We start from the raw sequence: 20791 nt of genomic DNA, 5'->3' as shown, positions 1-20791 counted from the left end.
AGTGTAGGGATAAAAAACCCAAAGATCCCAAAGGTGTCCAAGGAAGTTCAACATTACGCCCAAGGTCAGTACATTGTTTTAACTTACCTCCATGGAAACTGATCTTCTACCTGGAGTCTTTGTTCCTTCAATTACTATTTGGCTGGTGATGGGCTCAAAATATTTCTACATTTATTTAAAAGAAAGATTTTTTTTTTTTAGAAGGGTAAGATGATTTTAATCTTTTAAAGGAAGATCTTTAATTTCTACTTTGAAAATTTGCATGACATGATGTATTTTTCAATTCAATCTACAAAAAAATGTGTGAACATGTATCATTTAAAATATTTGTAAACTTTTGGAAATAAAATTAGAAATTTCTTACATTTGTTATTTAGTTTAATAGACTGTAAAGTTTCATAAGACTTTCTGCCCAATTAAATTTAGTAAAATCCTCAGATTCCATCCTGTCTTACTCTTTTATTCAGTGATTCTATGTAAATAAATAAATAAATATGCAGGCTGCTCTCTCTGGTTGATAATAATTAATAACAATTGTACAGCCCACACCAGTGGACTGATCATGATCAAACCTGACATGATAGTCTCCAACCTAAGGATGGTGCATACTATTTTTCAAGGTCAACATCAAAGGTTAAGGTTGGGACTTTGCTGTATGCTCGGGTACCCGCTTTGCACGTACCCAAGCATACAGCAAACTCCCGTGCAAAGCATGGGTATCTTCGATAATATATATATATATGCGCTAAAAAAGAATATTTTCTTTATAAAGCAAAACTCTCAAGATAGTAGAAGCTCTACTTGGTTAAGAGGAGCAATTCTGTGAATCAAATTAGAAAGATGAGGAATGAAAGTTGCATAGAATTTTATTAAATCATCAGGTTAATTAATAACAATGAGAGAAAAATGGAAAAGAACCTCTTTAGGTCATGGCATTTGGAAGCTAAATGCTTCTCATCAGAAGAGGAGAAAAACCAGCACTATATGAGTATACAAAGATAAAAACAGGGCTTTAGAATTGTGAGAATTAGAGATAGGATAAATATCTGTAAATTTCCAATGATAAGCTAGTGGATATACATGGGGTCAGAATGGAAGTGAAGATTGATAAGATAGAATGAGGAACAATCAAAACTAGTGTCTTATGGAAGAGAGGGGGGGGCAGAGGATATAAGCGAATGAGGTGATTATCTTAGCAGAGATAAAGGGAAACGATATTCATAGAGATAATGAGGGAGGGTGAGTGAGGATTCAAAGGTTAGATTATTATGCAGAGTAATACATTTTGGGACAGTTTTGATGATTCAGATAAAATTCAAAAAGTTTCTGCAAGGATAAATTCTTTTTTGCAATAAGCCAAAAAAATAGTCAAGGTTACTTTAATACAAGACTAGATTGTAAAAATAAAAGGAAAAGTGGGTAAATAAAATGTAGATGAATAAAAATGCATATCAAAGTCACGAAATACTTCGTTTCGGTGGCGTGACTAGAGCGGGGTGGTCCACCCCGGGTGACAGCAAAAGAGGGGTGACATAATGTCACCCCAACAGAATTTTTCAGTCAGGCTAAGCTGCAAAAATAGTCTGAAAATAGGATTTATTTATCATATATTATGTAAAGTTTTTAAGTTTTTAATCTTTTCTATTTTTTAAAATTAGTAACTGAAGAATATTTTGCCGATGTTTATTGAAAACTCTAAGCCCTGCATTTTTTTTGTAGTTTTTAATAGTATATTTGATGTCATTTGATGACACTCATTTCATTTTCTTTTAACTGTGAAAAATGATTGGAGAAAGGATTAAGTGGTTTTATATATATATATATATATATATGTGTGTCGTATCTAAAGGGGGCGGTTCGAGTGACAGCAAGTGACAGGTGACGTTTACTCTAGCTATGCTACTGCTTCATTTACAGGAAGTTGAAAATGGGGATAGACAAGAAAAATGCATCCTCTAGAGTGGCGTTGGGGGTGGACAGGAAAAGGTTTGAAGGGTCACATAGTTTATCATGGGAAACTTCCAAATATGTATCCTATCTATAATTTTCACAATTCTAAAACCTTATCTGAGTGCAATGCACCCACTTTCCTTATATTATAAACACTCTAGATCCCTCCCCTACTCCCATGATGCTCTCTCCTTTCTATTTTCAGATATTTTAATATTTTCTTCCTAATGTATCCTAAGCTAAATATCACGTTCCCTTATATGTAACCTAGCTCCTTCTGATGAGAAGCATCAGGCTTCAAAATGCCTAGGTGTAAGGAACATCTATAAACCCTCCTTCCATCGATGTCCTGTTCTTACTTGAACTGATAAATAAATTTATATACACCAGTATCTATTTTGTATTGTCAATGATTTTCTTCATATATATATATATATATAAGCGAGATAAGACACTGATTAAAAAATCCCCTATACATATTTTTAAATACACCCCTCTATCTAAACAAACATAATATAAAGAATACCTGAAAAGACTGAAACAAAAAATCACAATACTAAAATCCAAGAATCCAAAAAATAAATATCAAAATAGAGTGAAAGCACCCCTACCCTTATTTCAGAAGAGCTGGTTCTCCCCCCTCCCCTCCTCACACATACACATTAGTAACGACCTTGGATCACAGTAACCTTCCTAGGGAAGCAAATAACCTCATAATACTATAAAACAGTACACACATTCTCAAACCAATAAAAGAAAACACACACACACACACCCTATCCTAAAGGAAAAAAACACAAGCAGAAAGAGAGAGTGAGAGACAGAAACACAACACAGGAGTGACCACAGCCGAGGTCGGTGGCCTCACCACAGCCCAGTAAAAGAGTAATAAAAATTGAACATTCCTATGAATAGTAGACACTTACACGTCTCCACCCCTTGGAAACACTAACAAATGAACTACGAAAATGCTATTTTACATCTCCAACACATTTGAAAATAATTTCTGACGAGGACGCTTCACAGAACGTCTGAAACGCGGTAAAAACGATTTCAATGATTTAAAAACATTATTACAATGATCTAAACATAATTTTCAATGAAAAACCAAGACACGGAATAATAAAATAATGTTAAAAAATACACATTGACTACCCTCTTATTTAAATATACATTTTTCTTTCGTTGGAATTTCTTAACCCATTTTATATATATATATATATATATATATACACACACACATATATATATATATATATATATATATATATATATATATTGGTTTTATATACTATTTTATATAAATATGTGTGCGAGTATATGCACCATAATATCAAATAGCATAACATTCTAAAGCATATGAACATTATTTTTACTTACCTTTTTGGAAACTGATTTTGTAACTGAAGCCTTTGTTTCTTCAATGACAGTCGGACTGATGATGGGCTCAAAAAATCTCTGCATTTATTTAAAAGAAAAGTTTCTTCAGATGAGTTTATTATAAAAATATGTTTTTTTACAACAAATGCAATCATGGAAGCAGCTCATTGAATATGTATGTATGTATGTATGTATGTATGTATGTATGTATGTATGTATGTATGTGTGTGTAATAGAGTAAATATGAAATAAAACTTTCAGACAAAATGAAAAAATAATTTACATAACAGTGGATAAGCAAGAAACATGCTAGTAGAAAAAAGAAAAAAATTCCATCATTAAAGCTGAATGAAGATATTTTGGTTAAATCATTCAACTATATTCATTGGGTAAAAGTCACAGCTTCTGGCAGTGAAACTTTTAATGCAAGATTTGTTGAAAAAGTTTTTTCACAAATTTCTGGAGTAAAATATTTTGCTACATTTTCATCAATGACAATTTAATGACAGAATTTTATTATAATTTGCCGCTCAATACAATTTTAAAATACATCAAGTGGATGTAAAAAATACTTCTTTAAATACTCCGATTGACTGTGAAATCTATATTTACCCTCTAGAGGGATTTAAAATGAAAAATATAAATTTTGTGTGGAAACTGAATAAATCGTTATACGGATTAAGATTAAGTGCTCACAATTGGAATTTAACACTCCATAATTATTTAATAAAACAAGAATTCAAGCAATGTCCCATAGATGCATGCATATATACCAAAAATATAGGTAATTAATTGTTGATTTTGTTTTTTTGGGTTGATAATATATTACTCGTCTCAAACTGTGACAACATTTTAAAAGATGTTGAAAATAAATTAAATAAAAAATTTAAAATGGCCGATCTTGGACAATTGTCATGGTTCCTCGGTATAAAATTTACCTGTGAAAATGAAATTATAACAATGAACCAATCACGGTACATTGAAAAAATTCTGCTCAAGCTCGGAATGCAAAATTGCAAACCGCATACAACTCCCGTTGAGATGGATATAAATAAAAATATAGAGACTGAAACAAAATTAATAGACAATCAATTATACAGAGAAATGAAGCCTCATCTATTTGATGACCGCAACTAGGCCTGACATATGCTACACTGTAACAAAGCTATGTCAAAACCGACAATTAAGGCCCTTAATCGTGTAAAACATATCCTTTGTTATCTAAAAGGAACCGAGGAACAATCTTTAATATTTAAAAAGTCAACATATCCTCTAAATTTAGAAGGATTTTCAGATTCAGATTGTGGAACTCTGAGGATAGAAGAAGTATAATGGGATACTGTTTTAGACTGTCAAAGACTGGACCTATGTCTTCGAAAACTAAAAAACAATAATTGTTGTCCTTTCTATTTGTGAAGCAGAATTTGTGGCCCTCCCCCATTCCGTGCAGGAGGTAATTTTTCTGAACACCCTTCTAAAATCTATTTTCAAACCAAATTTAAGTAAAAAACCTATAGTAATTATTAGCAAATAATTCTATGATTCATCAATGGTCGAAGCATATTGATATCAGATATCATTTCATAAGAGATGAAATAAGTAAAAAATCTATTACTCTTAGTTATGTAATTTCTGAGAATAATATAGCCAACAGTTTCACTAAACCTATAAAAAGGATAAAATTAAAACATTTTATAACCAAACTTTTTGGAATCTAATCATGAATAAATCTCTTTTCAGAAACCCAAAAAGAGGAGCATGAACAGTCGAAATCACACACAAATATACATTTTTTTCATCTTAATATCCAAATTAACCTACTAATACCTAACAGCATGTTTACAGTTTTTGTTAAAAAAAATGTATTTTTGTATGTATTTGTGTGTGTATATATATGTATTTGAATAGGATTATATCTGTATGTTTTTGTATGCATATATATATATATATATATATATATATATATATATATACACTTATATTTGAAAAATGTTTATTTTTATATGTATTAAAAAAAAACATAATGCGATTTACAAAAAAAAAAAATGGCTTCTTTTTGCAGACATTATGCCAATATATTAATAATATTTTTGACCAATGAGAATAAAGACAAATTCCCCAAAAAACAAAAAAAAGTTATTTTATTTGTTCATTTGTTTGTTTATTTTTATTTTATTTATTTATTTTTTTCCTTTTCTCAAGTCAAACCAAATTAAATTCGAAAGGATTTTTCCATTATATCAAAAAGTGGGTGTGTTAAAATGTTTTTGACTCCTAATGGGGTATGCCACCAATGATTTCGACAATCGTTTTTATAACCACAAGTTATAATAAACAACTAATCAGAAGCTTCCAAAGTTACTACAAAAATTGTCGAATTTTGGATTCAATCAGTTTGCCGTCATCTCCATCATGAACCTGCATTTGATTCTTCGCCGCCATCTTTGTTACTAGGAATTACTTAACACTCAAGATTAGAATTGTCCTGAATCATCACCGCCATCTTTGTTACTAGGAATTACTTAACACTCAGGATCGGAACTTCACTGATTCTTTGCCGCCATCTTTGTTCAACATAATGTCTCAACACTTAACAAATACAATACAATAAACTAATATTTCATATATCTCTTCTCTATAATAATTAATAAAACAAAGTAATTTTTCTGTCTTTGAAAAAACATAGAAAAAGAAACACTGGCACCACACATTAATCCAAAATGGCCACACTACCTGCCAACACCTAATGTATGTTTTGCAGTTATTATCAATTGATTTGAATCAATATACTAAATTCCTAGAATAATTCTGAGGAGAATCACTCTCTCAAATAAGTCATACTTAGGTAGTAGCAAAATACTTCCTTCGTTCCAAAAGCCGTTCTTAACATGGGGAGTTTGGGATGTCTGTTCCAAATGCCATTCTTAACATGATAATATTCAAAGAAGTGAAAAAAGTTGTAATTGCTTTGTTTTACACGTTAAAAAAAGACAACATAAAACTAGAATTTACTTAAATACAATTGGTGGAAGAGTTGGAAAGAAGAGGAAGACTTAAACAACTGCTGCGACTGATTTCGATCAGTCTAATTAGTTTGTATACAGTGAGAATCCCTAACCACTAAAACCTCTGTTTTTACTTTCCATTATTATTCTAAGCGACCATTTTTCATACTTCTATTAATTCATACTGATTTATGCATTCCCTTAATTGCTTTTTTTAAATTCAAACAGTACCTGCATGTTATCGCCCCAAACCAGTGAAAGCCAGATTATTTCATTTTGGCCAAGGCTGCCAGTGTCCGCAACTGTTCAGAGATGGCAGTGACCACCAACAACAACAACCTTAGTTTACTTTTTTGCGAAAGGGGCAGTCTTCCACTGGGCTATGCTGATTAACGGGTCCTGCTAGTTATTAATATAATATTTGATATATTTTATGATACACCAAACTGTTTCAAACTGTAGATAATTCGAAAGAACTGTTTGCATCAATATATTGTTAAATAAGCAACATGTAAATATCATTTTCTGAGAAGTAACAATATTAAATTAAATAGAAGAAATGACTTATTAATGCTTACGGTAAGATCCCAGAAGAATTTGGCAAGACACACCACCTGTAACTGTGCCACTCTTAAACGAATTCTGTAATCAAGATTTTTCTTGGTTTTCCCTTGGTTTTTGTAATAGTGGATAAACTGAAAACAAAATAAAATACATTTTCTAAAGTAAACTGAAAACTTCTAATATAAATATAGTCAACATCATGTTAATTTCATATTTTATTTTGATAAGAATGTTATAGATAATGTCTTGTATATTATTTGTTTATTATGCCTCTTTTTAATTAAACCTTTGAAAAAGTTATGCACCAGTATTTACACTATTAAATACTGTTAAATATTTCCTCCAATAATTCCCCAAACTTTCCTCTTAATTAATTATTTCCATTATTTTTATATTCATCTAATTCCATCTTGAAATGTATCCTATTACTGTTCTGAATCTGACCTGACAGCTTCCTCCAAAAATATTAGCAAAATAATTTAATTGATTAGTAGATGTAGTTTGCTTTGATAATCACCTTCCAGATTAAAAAGAAATCTATACTTATACAAGAATATGGTTATGGAGAGTCTATCTTCAAAACTATTGGAATTTTTGAACAAGCAGAAACTTTAACACTGATAAAAAAGCTATAACTGAATATTTTATTTGTACTTTTACTATAAAATTAAACTAAAATTCTTATATTTCATAACATTTTGACTTTTTCAAAAATAAATTAATTTTAATGAACAATACAACCATAGAATTTCCACAGGGTTCCATTTTTAAATTATAACTGCGTTTGTTTACTCATTAACTTTTATGAAAATATTTGAAAATATCTTACCTCCAGTTCAAACAGATTGGATTTTTCAATCATTATTATCTGTATAAAAATGAAAATTTAAAGATATTTGATTAATAATACATAGAAAAATATTTAGGATAAAGTTCTGAAGAATATAAAAATATTAGCATGCCACTCTTCATTGCCCGATCATTCTAGCTGATCACACTCAAATCATATGTTTTAACTTTTTGAAATCACTACTATATATTGGGTAGAATAAAAGAATCAATAGAGAATTGGCTCTTTCATAATAAATAAGAAACCTGTATATATTAAAATATCGTATTTTAGCGTATTAAAATAAAATATCATACATAGCAAATAGCAGATTTCTTTAATTCTCTATTATTTTATTGTTGCAGTGATTTCAAAAGTTTAAAAATATGACTTCAGTGTGATCAGCTAGAATCTACACCAAAATATATAGTTCTTCAGTTTTATTTGTTACTGAGTCACTGTCACATCTGAGCTAAGTTCATATGTATATTAAAAAATTAAAAATAATGTTAAAGATATAAATATATATTTGCGCATATGTAGAGCTCACAAATTACATTGAACTATGCCTGCCAAGTTCCATTTTTTTCAATTTGATTCTATAGCCGGGATTTTTCTGCTTAAAAATTAAATCGATTTTGTTCCACAGGTCCGAATACTCTATATATCAAGTTACAAATATGTAGAGCAAAAATTGACAAAGTAGTTTGGTAGAGATTGTTCAGAGATAGAGATTTTCTTTAAATGAAGCTCCAAATTCTATGCAATTATGCACAGTTTGGAAAATATGCACAATAGTGAAATGAAACTAATCACCCAATAAGAATACAGGAAAAAAACGAACAGTTATTTTTAAAGGACAATGCAAATTAGTACAAATACAAATCTGTATGAAAGGTTATGTTGTATGTACAAATATAAATCTGTGCAAAAGGTGATGTGTGTGAATGATGAATGTGTGAACGAATATTAATGTGTGAAAGGTGATAACGTAGGTACAAACATAAACATATAACATTATTTTAATACATCCAGACAGCACCAGATTGTCTTGCTGGTAATCATGGAGGTTAGATGTAGTCGGGATGTTGACACTTAACCAAAAATGTCCCATGTACCCAGAGGGATGATAGGAAATGCTTTTGTTGAGATATCATATGAAAAAAGTAGTTTCTCAACAAAGTAGACATTTGGTGCCACAGGGTCTGGCTTGTCATGCATGGAGATATTGGCAGTAGCCCATGTGCTTTATGTTAAGCAAAAGACCACCCAGTGAGTTTGATAGTCGAATTGCTTTCTTGAGAGAAAGAGAGATAGAACAGCCCCGAGAGAGAGAGAGAGAGAGAGAAAGAGAGAGAGAGAAAGTAGAAGAGAGATATGGAGAAAGACAGAGATGGAGAAAAGAGAATACGAGAAGAAGGGAAAAGAGATTCAGAAGAAAGAGAAGGTAAGGGAGAAGAGGGGAAAACAGTAATATCACCTAAAGAGGAGAGTAATTACAAGTTTCATAAAACCATTGTGCTTGGTAAATGAAGGAACTTGCCTACTAGACAAAGCACAAAAGCTGATGCATATGGTCCAGCAGAAGAGCTAAGTGGAAAAGCTGTTCCTCCTCTGACTAAGAAATCATCTGAAGAAATCTAAGTTCAAAAAATCCTGCATCTTGACACCATTAAGAACCCGAATAGTTTAACTTTCCCTGCATGGTTATATATCTGGAAATATTTCATAAATAATTATTCTCGTTTATGAGAAAATGATCTCTGAGTTATCATTGATTATTAAATTGCATTGATTTGGAAATATAGTTATTTACAGAGCTGACACCACAACCAAGGCCAAACTATAGCTGAAAGAGGCAATATACCAGCAACACCAGAGCATCCACGAGGAGAACTAAACTCAACATCTGATGACAGCCAACTAATAAGTTAAAGGTATTGCGACACAGACTTAATGTCATATGCATTTTTGTGCACTCTGAGTATCAGAGCGGTAGTTCCAGTTACAAGTAAGTGTCTGGTTACATTTTGAAAGGTCCATCACTAGATGGAGATGAGAGTGTTGCCACGAGGATTTAGGATTGGCTCCTGCATTTAGGAGCTAGAGGCCTGGTTACACCAATTAGTCCAGTGAAAACCACCTCCAACTGGTTACAAATGTATGCGAAAGGTGATAACGTACGTAAAAACATGTGTGTGCAAGGTTATAGCATATGCACAAATATAGATGTCTGTGAAAGGTGATAAAACATGTACGATCAAAAATGTGTGTGAAAAGTGATAATGTATGTTCAAAAATAAATGTTTCTGAAAAGTAATAATGTATGTTCAAAAATAAACGTGTGTAAAAAGTGATAATGTATGTTAAAAAAAACGTGTGTAAAAAGTGTTAGTGTGTAAAAAGTGATAATGTATGTTAAAAAATAAATGTATGTAAAAAGTGATAATGTATGTTAAAAAATAAATGTATGTAACAAGTGATAATGTATGTTAAAAAATAAATGTATGTAACAAGTGATAATGTATGTTAAAAAATAAATGTATGTAACAAGTGATAATGTATGTTAAAAAATAAATGTATGTAACAAGTGATAATGTATGTTAAAAAATAAATGTATGTAACAAGTGATAATGTATGTTAAAAAATAAATGTATGTAACAAGTGATAATGTATGTTCAAAAATAAATGTATGTAACAAGTGATAATGTATGTTTAGGATTGAACTTTGGGTAACTGTAAACTTTGATACAACATCTAGGACCACTCGGCCATATGTCACTAGGACAATTTTTTTTTTTTTTTTTTACATAGGCATCACCACATTATCAAGGCCAAGAGGCCACTCAAGGATAAGGGTTAAAGAGTGTAACAGTAGAAATTGGACAATATAGTAATCATTAGTAATGAAAATTTGGTAAATTTGATAACTTATATGGAACGGCTCATCAAGAACTTATTTACTTTAGACTTGAACACAACTATATTGTAGTCAGCCGGAAAGCAGGAAAACGGAAGACAATTCCACAGGCGTGCAGTTCTAAGAAAGAAGCTTTGTTCATGGAATCTACGTTTAGGTTTAGGCACAGATAAAGAGTGGGGCGAATTATTGATAGTGTTTACAGCTAGACGAGTGTTTCTTGTGAAAGTTTGGCGAGGAGGGACCATAGATTGAAGCTCAGTCGAACACTTTCCATGAAAATAACGATACATCAGAGACAAACTCGCAACATCTCTTCTGTGAGATAGAGGTTGCAAGGAGGAGAAAAGGACATCTCCTACGAGGCTACAAAGTCTATTTTGAACTCTTTCATGGCAGGACAAGTCCTTTCTAGCAGCTCCTGCCCAGATGTGGCAACAGTATTCCATCCTTGGACGTACCTGGCTCTTATATAGATAGAGAATTGCATCAGCAGTGAGATATTTACCGGATCCACAGAAAGATCCCACCATTTTTCCAGCGGCCTTGGCAACAGATTTGATGTACGTGTTCCATTTAAGATCAGGAGTAATGGTCAAGCCCAGAAGCTTGTCAAAACTTGAGGCCTCCTGAAGACCAGAGCCATTCATTTCAATTGATGACAAATGTGGATTAGAATGTTGATGATGTAAAGAGAGAAGCTTGGTTTTAGATGCATTAAAAGTAACTAGCCACTCCTTTCCCCATTGTACTACGTGCTCAAGATCAGAGGAGAGAGAATTGGAGAGAACTTGGTCGTTTACTGTCTTAGATGTGCTACCATAAATGGTAGTGTCATCAGCATAAATGTCTACAAATGATGTAAGGATGTGATTTGGAAGATCATTAATGTAGATCAGGAAAAGAGTTGGGCCCAGGATGGACCCCTGAGGGACACCGGCATTAATACTGTGAGCTTCTGATTTTTGCCCTTCAACTACTACTCTTATGAACCTATCAGAAAAAAATGATTTAATAATTGAGAAGACATTTCCAGCTATACCATAGCTAGTGATCTTATGAAGTAATTCTTAGTTGTTTTTTTGTTAATGTTAAACCTATGTTGTTATTCAAGGTTTTCTCTCTCTATCAGAGGTGTCCAAATTGCATTCAGCTCTATGCTTGGTTTGCTCAGTAGGTTGTTATGTTGTTATGCAGTTCTTGGTCATGTTCTCCTCCATGCGGAGCTTCACTCGTACCAGGTGTCATCTGAGTGTTGACTCGCTCTTGAATACCGTCCTGATGTTGTAGGGGGCACATATTCTCTGAATCTTTTCGGAGATGCCTCGTATGTATGGTAGGCAGACCATTGGAGGTTTTTGGGTTTCATTCTCCTCTCTTATACTATTAACACGTCTGGTGGATAGTATGCTATTGGGGTAGTTGTTACGAATGGAGGGTATTCTTCAACCTAACCATTTCTTGGTGGTATGTCATGGTGTCACTACTTATTGTCTCTGCTCGATGTTGTAAGCAGCATGCGATTCCATGTTTGATACTGTATGGGTGATGGGAGTTGAAGTTAAGGTATTGTCTGGTGAAGGTAGGCTTGCGGTATACGGATGTCTTAAACCCATGCTCTGTGCGTGATATGAGTATATCAAGGAAGGCCAGTTGGTTATCTTTTTCTTTCTCCATTGTGAACTGTATCGATGGTCTTATTGAGTTCACATGGTCTAGGAGAGCCTGGATGTCTTCCTGATGAGGCCAGAGTATGAAGATGTCATCAACATATCTTAGCCACATGGTTGGCTTTAAGGGAGCTGAACCTAAGGCCATGTCTTCGAAGTATTCCATGTATATGTTCGCCATCACTGGTGATAATGGCGAGCCCATAGCTAGCCCCTCCTCTTGTTGATATAGGTCAGTACCCATTCTGAAGTAGGTTGTTTCTATGCAGAATGTCAGCATTTCCATTAAGTTTGGCAATAGTACACATGTGCGCTCTTCTATGGAGAGGTTCATGGCAAGTTTGTCTTGAATTACTCTAGTGCCTCGCTAGTTGGGACTTTAGTGAACAGGCTAACCACATCTAGGCTTACCATTTGGTTTGTACTGATGGGTGCTCCCTTGATCAGTTCCGTGAAGTGGGCAGAATTCTTTACATGTGTTGCTGACTTACCTGCTAATGAGTTTATTATATCCACAAGGTACCTGATCAGTGGGTGGCATGCTGAGCCTCGGCAGCTCACTATGGGTCTGAATGGAATACCGTCTTTGTATATCTTGGGAGACCGTACATATGTGGTAGCTTACTGTAATGCTAGACCAGCTGTCGATATCTCATCGGAGCGATGTGTTCCTTGTTTTTGGTAAGGATTTGTAACAGCTTTCTTTCGGTTTTCAAAGTTGAGTCCTTCTTTATTTTCTCGTAGCTACCATCTGTGATTAAGCCTGCCGTTTTTTCAGAGTACTCCGACATGTCCATCACCACAGTAGCATTGCCTTTGTCTGCTGGCAGAATTATTATACTGCTGTCACTCTGTAGGGTTCTTATAGCCAGCCTATCTTCCCGAGAGATGTTTGATTTAGGAGGCTTGGCTTTCTCGAGTACTTGTCTCACTTTCCATCTTATTTCATCACCTTGAGTTGATGGGATTTTCAAGGCTATATCTTCCATGTGTGTTATGATATCTAAGAATGGAACGCGTTTGGTTGTTGTTGCAAAGTTGAGACCTTTATTTAGTACTGCTTCCTCTGAGTGACTCAGTTGGCGGCTGCTGAGGTTGATGACCGCTTTCACAGGTGAGCGGTGTTTTGATGTTACGTTCCTCTGGTCTTTGAGCTTTGTGAGCTTCTTGATTTGGCGTTCTTTGAGCTTCTCATATTCTTGTCTGTACGATTTATCCAGATCTGATTGGATTCTCACCCTGTCTTCCTCTTGAGTCACTTTGACAAGGAACGATGTTAAGGTGTCGGAGATTTCGTTCCTTAGTTTTTGTTTATTCCAGCGGGTGTGTTGGACCCTTTCTCGAACGAGGGCATGCCCTGCCCTTTCCGCGACTCTACGTGCCTTCCTGGAATCCACTGTTTTTTGTAATGTCAACCCTGCTGGTATGAGTTTTCAGTCTCTACATCTGTACAGGAAGGTTAGATGGTTAGCGAGTCTTGCCAGTTTCATATGACGCTTTTCTAGGTGTCGCCATTCAATCCTAATGTCAGGTCCATACCGAACAAGGTACCCCCTAATAGTAATAAGGGGTTGGATTCGAGAATCCTAACAAACGGTTCTCCAGTTCGATACAAAACACCTGATGGAGGCCGGAGGGCAAAACGGCTGAAACGTTGTGACTATAACAACCAAGATGAGGAAGTCAGTCCGACAATCTCAATCAGTGATAATATATGTTAAAAACTAAATGTGTGTGAAAAGTGATAATGTATGTTCAAAAATAAATTAGCCTAAAAAGTGATAATAATAATGTTAAAAACTAAATGTGTGTAAAAAGTGATAATGTATGTTCAAAACTAAATGCATGTACTAAGTGATAATGTATGTTAAAAAAAATATGTGTGTGAAGTGCTAATGTATGTTCAAATCTAAATGTGTGGAAAAAGTGATAATGTATGTTCAAAAATAAATGTTTGTAAAAAGTGATAATGTATGTTCAAAAATCAATGTGTGTAAAAAGTGATAATGTATGTTCAAAAATAAATGTTTGTAAAAAGTGATAATGTATGTTCAAAAATCAATGTGTGTAAAAAGTGATAATGTATGTTCAAAAATAAATGTTTGTAAAAAGTGATAATGTATGTTCAAAAATAAATGTTTTTGAAGTGATAATGTATGTTCAAAAACAAATGTGTGTGAAAAGTGATAATGTATGTTAAAAAAAAAATGTATGTAAAGAGTGATAATGTATGTTCAAAAATAAATGTGTGAAAAGTGATAATGTATGTTAAAAAATCAATGTGTGTAAAAAGTGATAATGTATGTTCAAAAATAAACGTGTGTGAAAAGTGATAATGTATGTTCAAGAATAAATGTATGTAAAAAGTGATAATGTATTTTCAAAAATAAATGTTTGTGAAAAGTGATAATGTATGTTCAAGAATAAATGTATGTAAAAAGTGATAATGTATGTTCAAAAATAAATGTGTGTGAAAAGTGATAATGTATTTTCAAAAATAAATGTGTGTGAAAAGTGATAATGTATTTTCAAAAATAAATGTGTGTGAAAAGTGATAATGTATTTTCAAAAATAAATGTATGTAAAAAGTGATAATGTATTTTCAAAAATAAATGTTTGTGAAAAGTGATAATGTATGTTCAAGAATAAATGTGTGTAAAAAGTGATAATGTATTTTCAAAAATAAATGTTTGTGAAAAGTGATAATGTATGTTCAAGAATAAATGTATGTAAAAAGTGATAATGTATGTTCAAAAATAAATGTGTGTGAAAAGTGATAATGTATTTTCAAAAATAAATGTGTGTGAAAAGTGATAATGTATGTTCAAAAATAAATGTGTGTGAAAAGTGATAATGTATTTTCAAAAATAAATGTGTGTGAAAAGTGATAATGTATGTTCAAAAAATCAATGTTTGTAAAAAGTGATAATGTATTTTCAAAAATAAATGTGTGTGAAAAGTGATAATGTATTTTCAAAAATAAATGTGTGTGAAAAGTGATAATGTATTTTCAAAAATAAATGTATGTAAAAAGTGATAATGTATTTTCAAAAATAAATGTTTGTGAAAAGTGATAATGTATGTTCAAGAATAAATGTGTGTAAAAAGTGATAATGTATTTTCAAAAATAAATGTTTGTGAAAAGTGATAATGTATGTTCAAGAATAAATGTGTGTGAAAAGTGATAATGTATTTTCAAAAATAAATGTGTGTGAAAAGTGATAATGTATTTTCAAAAATAAATGTGTGTGAAAAGTGATAATGTATTTTCAAAAATAAATGTGTGTGAAAAGTGATAATGTATTTTCAAAAATAAATGTATGTAAAAAGTGATAATGTATTTTCAAAAATAAATGTTTGTGAAAAGTGATAATGTATGTTCAAGAATAAATGTGTGTAAAAAGTGATAATGTATTTTCAAAAATAAATGTGTGTGAAAAGTGATAATGTATGTTCAAAAATAAATGTGTGTGAAAAGTGATAATGTATGTTCAAAAACAAATGTGTGTGAAAAGTGATAATGTATGTTCAAAAATAAATGTTTGTGAAAAGTGATAATGTATTTTCAAAAATAAATATGTGTGAAAAGTGATAATGTATTTTCAAAAATAAATGTGTGTGAAAAGTGATAATGTATTTTCAAAAATAAATGTGTGTGAAAAGTGATAATGTATTTTCAAAAATAAATGTATGTAAAAAGTGATAATGTATTTTCAAAAATAAATGTTTGTGAAAAGTGATAATGTATGTTCAAAAATAAATGTGTGTGAAAAGTGATAATGTATTTTCAAAAATAAATGTGTGTGAAAAGTGATAATGTATGTTCAAAAATAAATGTGTGTGAAAAGTGATAATGTATGTTCAAAAACAAATGTGTGTGAAAAGTGATAATGTATGTTCAAAAAATCAATGTTTGTGAAAAGTGATAATGTATGTTCAAGAATAAATGTTTGTGAAAAGTGATAATGTATTTTCAAAAATAAATGTGTGTGAAAAGTGATAATGTATGTTCAAAAACAAATGTGTGTGAAAAGTGATAATGTATGTTCAAAAAATCAATGTTTGTAAAAAGTGATAATGTATTTTCAAAAATAAATGTGTGTGAAAAGTGATAATGTATGTTCAAAAAATCAATGTTTGTAAAAAGTGATAATGTATGTTCAAGAATAAATGTTTGTGAAAAGTGATAATGTATGTTCAAAAATAAATGTGTGTGAAAAGTGATAATGTATGTTCAAAAATAAATGTGTGTGAAAAGTGATAATGTATGTTCAAAAATAAATGTGTGTGAAAAGTGATAATGTATGTTCAAAAATAAATGTGTGTGAAAAGTGATAATGTATGTTCAAAAATAAATGTGTGTGAAAAGTGATAATGTATGTTCAAAAATAAATGTGTGTGAAAAGTGATAATGTATGTTCAAAAACAAATGTGTGTGAAAAGTGATAATGTATGTTCAAAAATAAATGTGTGTGAAAAGTGATAACATAGGTACAAACTTAGTATGAGGTGGTGAAAGGTGGTAACATATAAGCAAATGTATGTATGAACATAACTGTGTGAAATTTGATAGAGTACATACAAACAAAAATGTGTATGAAAGGTGATAATGTATGTGTAAACAAAAAAGTATGTGAAAGGTCATTATGTATGTACAAACAAAAAAGTATGTGAAAGGTCATTATGTACAAACAAAAATATGTGAAAGGTCATTATGTATGTACAAACAAAAAAGTATGTGAAAGGTCATTATGTACAAACAAAAAAGTATGTGAAAGGTCATTATGTATGTACAAACAAAAAAGTATGTGAAAGGTCATTATGTATGTACAAACAAAAAAGTATGTGAAAGGTCATTATGTATGTACAAACAAGAAAGTATGTGAAAGGTCATTATGTATGTACAAACAAAAAAATATGTGAAAGGTCATTATGTATGTACAAACAAAAAATATGTGAAAGGTCATTATGTATGTACAAACAAAAAAGTATGTGAAAGGTCATTATGTATGTACAAACAAAAAAGTATGTGAAAGGTCATTATGTATGTACAAACAAAAAAGTATGTGAAAGGTCATTATGTATGTACAAACAAAATATATGTGAAAGGTCATTATGTATGTACAAACAAGAAAGTATGTGAAAGGTCATTATGTATGTACAAACAAAAAAGTATGTGAAAGGTCATTATGTATGTACAAACAAAAAAGTATGTGAAAGGTCATTATGTATGTACAAACAAAAAAGTATGTGAAAGGTCATTATGTACAAACAAAAAAGTATGTGAAAGGTCATTATGTATGTACAAACAAAAAAGTATGTGAAAGGTCATTATGTACAAACAAAAATATGTGAAAGGTCATTATGTATGTACAAACAAAAAAATATGTGAAAGGTCATTATGTATGTACAAACAAAAAAGTATGTGAAAGGTCATTATGTATGTACAAACAAAAAAATATGTGAAAGGTCATTATGTATGTACAAACAAAAAAGTATGTGAAAGGTCATTATGTATGTACAAACAAAAAAGTATGTGAAAGGTCATTATGTATGTACAAACAAAAAAATATGTGAAAGGTCATTATGTACAAACAAAAAATATGTGAAAGGTCATTATGTATGTACAAACAAAAAATATGTGAAAGGTCATTATGTATGTACAAACAAAAAAGTATGTGAAAGGTCATTATGTATGTACAAACAAGAAAGTATGTGAAAGGTCATTATGTATGTACAAACAAAAAAAGTATGTGAAAGGTCATTATGTATGTACAAACAAGGTTTCCCTTTCTAAGAAGAGAGGGAAACCTTGTTTTATGAGGAGCAAATAAAGAAAACTCATTTTTGCGATACTATCTGCTCTATTCAGGATATTAAGGACTTTGGATTATGGCTCTATCTAGAATATTGAGCATTTCTTTAACCAAAGTGACTGACAGAGCACTACTAAAACCAGTTTTCTAATCCCCCTTCTAGAAGAGCAATTATTTAAGTGATCAATAAAAAAACAAATTGGGGGCCTGCAGAGCCCTACTAATAGCACTAAATATAATTAAGGATGCCTCTAGAGTACTACTAAACTAAGTGTCCGCCCTCCTTCCTATGTAGTTAAAAACATGAAAATAAATTCACACAATATATATTTTGATTTCATTTCAGCAGGAAAAGTTCACTAGAAATTATCTCATGCTGTTAAAATTTGAGACATTAACAACGTGACAAGTAAATTCAGAGCAGTAGTATAATAACAGATCAGATACACACATACTATAATATAAACTGTAATTTTGCAGAAGACATTATCAAATTGTATAAATCAAAATGTGTGCATGATAGAATTTATTGGTAAAAACTGTATTTCAACTTGTGGTTTTATACTCAAACTTGACATGGTATTATTTAGATTATTCAAACGACTATTCTCATCTTAGTTGGTCTTTTCACATTTTGGTTAATGTAACCTTAGGTGTATCTTGGGAATATTTATGTTGAACTTCCAAACCTATAAGTAAAAGTGTTAATTATTATGTTATTTTTATTATTATCATTGTTACAGGCTAAGAATTACATAATAATTAACACTTTTACCTGGTCATGGCTGAGGAAATGAGAACAATCTACCTCTGTGGATTAAATAAAGGGTTCAATTGGAAATTTTTTATTAGTTCCGGAATCTAAAAGAGATTCCTAAGTTTTAAAAAAAATATAGAAAGTTAGAGATTACATCAACGGAAATGTGAAAATAACAACCAGAATTAGGATAATAGTCTGATTAATCCAAATTCTAAACTTGAAATATAACATACTTTAATTATACAAGAAATTCAGAAATTTAAATAGGAAAGAGTGAAAATTAAAAAGAAAGAAAAATACAGAAATTTATAAAATCTGTGATTCATCCAAAAAAGATAAGTATTCTTATATGCAAGAGAGTGTAGGAATACAGTAAATTCCTGTTCTCATTAACTACACCTAATAAAAATGGAAAATTAAGTGCCAATAGGATATAGTTAAAAAGATAGATAATTTTTTAATTGAAAAAAGTTTGTTTTACATTTTCAGTAGTTCTGAATGTCTAAATTTGATAATGTATAGGTTAAAAAGTAAGTGACTTACATTAGGATAAATGGCTTGAGGTGAACAATCTTTGAGGTAAAGGTCTTTTAAACCGCAGAAAAGGGAGGTCTTAGTAGGCTTTACCAATACTTGGCATTCAAGATCTACAATGAAAATATTTAAATTAGAAAAGCAAACATATTTTGCATTAAAAAAAAAATGTCGTAATCTGGTATTTTTTAATAATGTTGCTGATAACAATCAGGCAAAGATAGTTTTTTAATTATTTTACTTTGGTTCTGTCTATATCTTTAAACACTTTTCAAGCAATATGTTTATAACAATTTACATTATATTATTATAATTTATTATAATAAAAAGTTAGTCATTTACAACAGGTGCAAGTTTTCTTGTTTCAAAATAATTCTACTTGAGACAAAAAAACATTATTTTATAATATGCGAGTAATTTTATGAATTTTACAAGATTAATCCGAATTTGAGAAAAGTTATAATTTAGCAACAACTTTACTTTTTCTATGTAGCTACATTATTATATGTTTATTGGGATATTCAGTGAAGTAAAATGTTTACATAAAGGTGCTTATATCAAGCAAACTGTAATATAAATATTTACCAAGCTTAGTGTATAACAAGAATAAAGCTATGCAAAACTGTGCTATATTGCAAGTGATTTGATCTGGGGTTTTTAAAATAAACATGCTGGCCTTCAACTAAGCTTGAACAGTAATAGGTTCCATTGGGAAAGTTATAACTAATTCAGCTTTCACAGAAAACTAAGAATTATAAATGTTAAAATCTTTTCTAAAGAATTATATAGTCATATTTATTTTGTTTTAATCTTTTTGCATCATAAAAAGCATAGAAACAATATGAGTAAATGATTGCACAAACCTCTGATGTGCAAATCAGCCAAGTCATGCTCTGTATCACAAGTTTTCACATTCACATCTTTAATCGTAGCACTAAGACTGAATTTCACCAAATTTGCCGGTACTTGAGTTGGAGCTATGAAAATAAAAGGTAACAAAATAATTGGATGCCTGAAATAATCTATATTAATAAAATGATAAGACAACTTTATGGGTGTGCATATATTTCTCATGTCAATATAACTCTGACAATTACACATTAAATTATTATTTATTTATAATTATCATTTTATTTATTTTGAATTTTATTTAAAATCTAAAGTGTAATAGCATAAAAACAAAATTGTCTAAAACTCAATTCAAATAAATAATTCAATACCAAAAATTAAATCCATCAAAAGGCATTCAGTTTCTTTATAAACACTTTAGTTATTTTAATGTTTTGATAATAGCTAAGGAAAAAGTATGATTTACTTTGTTACTCTTCGAAATTTTAAAGCATTTAAACTGTTGAATACAAAC

The 20791-nt window shown here is 30.9% G+C and overlaps 1 protein-coding gene across 5 annotated transcripts in view; it reads right to left on the bottom strand.

Moving 5' to 3' along the window:
* LOC145286018 (intermembrane lipid transfer protein VPS13A-like) overlaps positions 1–20791 on the bottom strand; it is a 965259-nt gene that overhangs the window by 485522 nt on the left and 458946 nt on the right. For all 5 annotated transcript variants that reach the window (XM_080134633.1, XM_080134635.1, XM_080134636.1 and 2 more), the window contains 5 exons: positions 20292–20405; positions 19438–19541; positions 7729–7767; positions 6914–7030; positions 3331–3408 (listed from right to left, as the gene is read on the bottom strand). In XM_080134633.1, the coding sequence (XP_079990759.1) occupies positions 3331–3408; positions 6914–7030; positions 7729–7767; positions 19438–19541; positions 20292–20405 (452 nt within the window). The remainder of the gene's footprint in view (positions 1–3330; positions 3409–6913; positions 7031–7728; positions 7768–19437; positions 19542–20291; positions 20406–20791) is intronic.

The sequence above is a fragment of the Euprymna scolopes genome, chromosome 10 (assembly GCF_053919585.1).
Source record: "Euprymna scolopes isolate OS-2025 chromosome 10, ASM5391958v1, whole genome shotgun sequence".
In the NCBI taxonomy this organism is placed as follows: Eukaryota; Metazoa; Mollusca; class Cephalopoda; order Sepiida; family Sepiolidae; genus Euprymna; species Euprymna scolopes.
The sequence above is the reverse complement of the archived record's forward strand: the minus strand, read 5'-3'. Positions and strand labels throughout refer to the sequence as shown.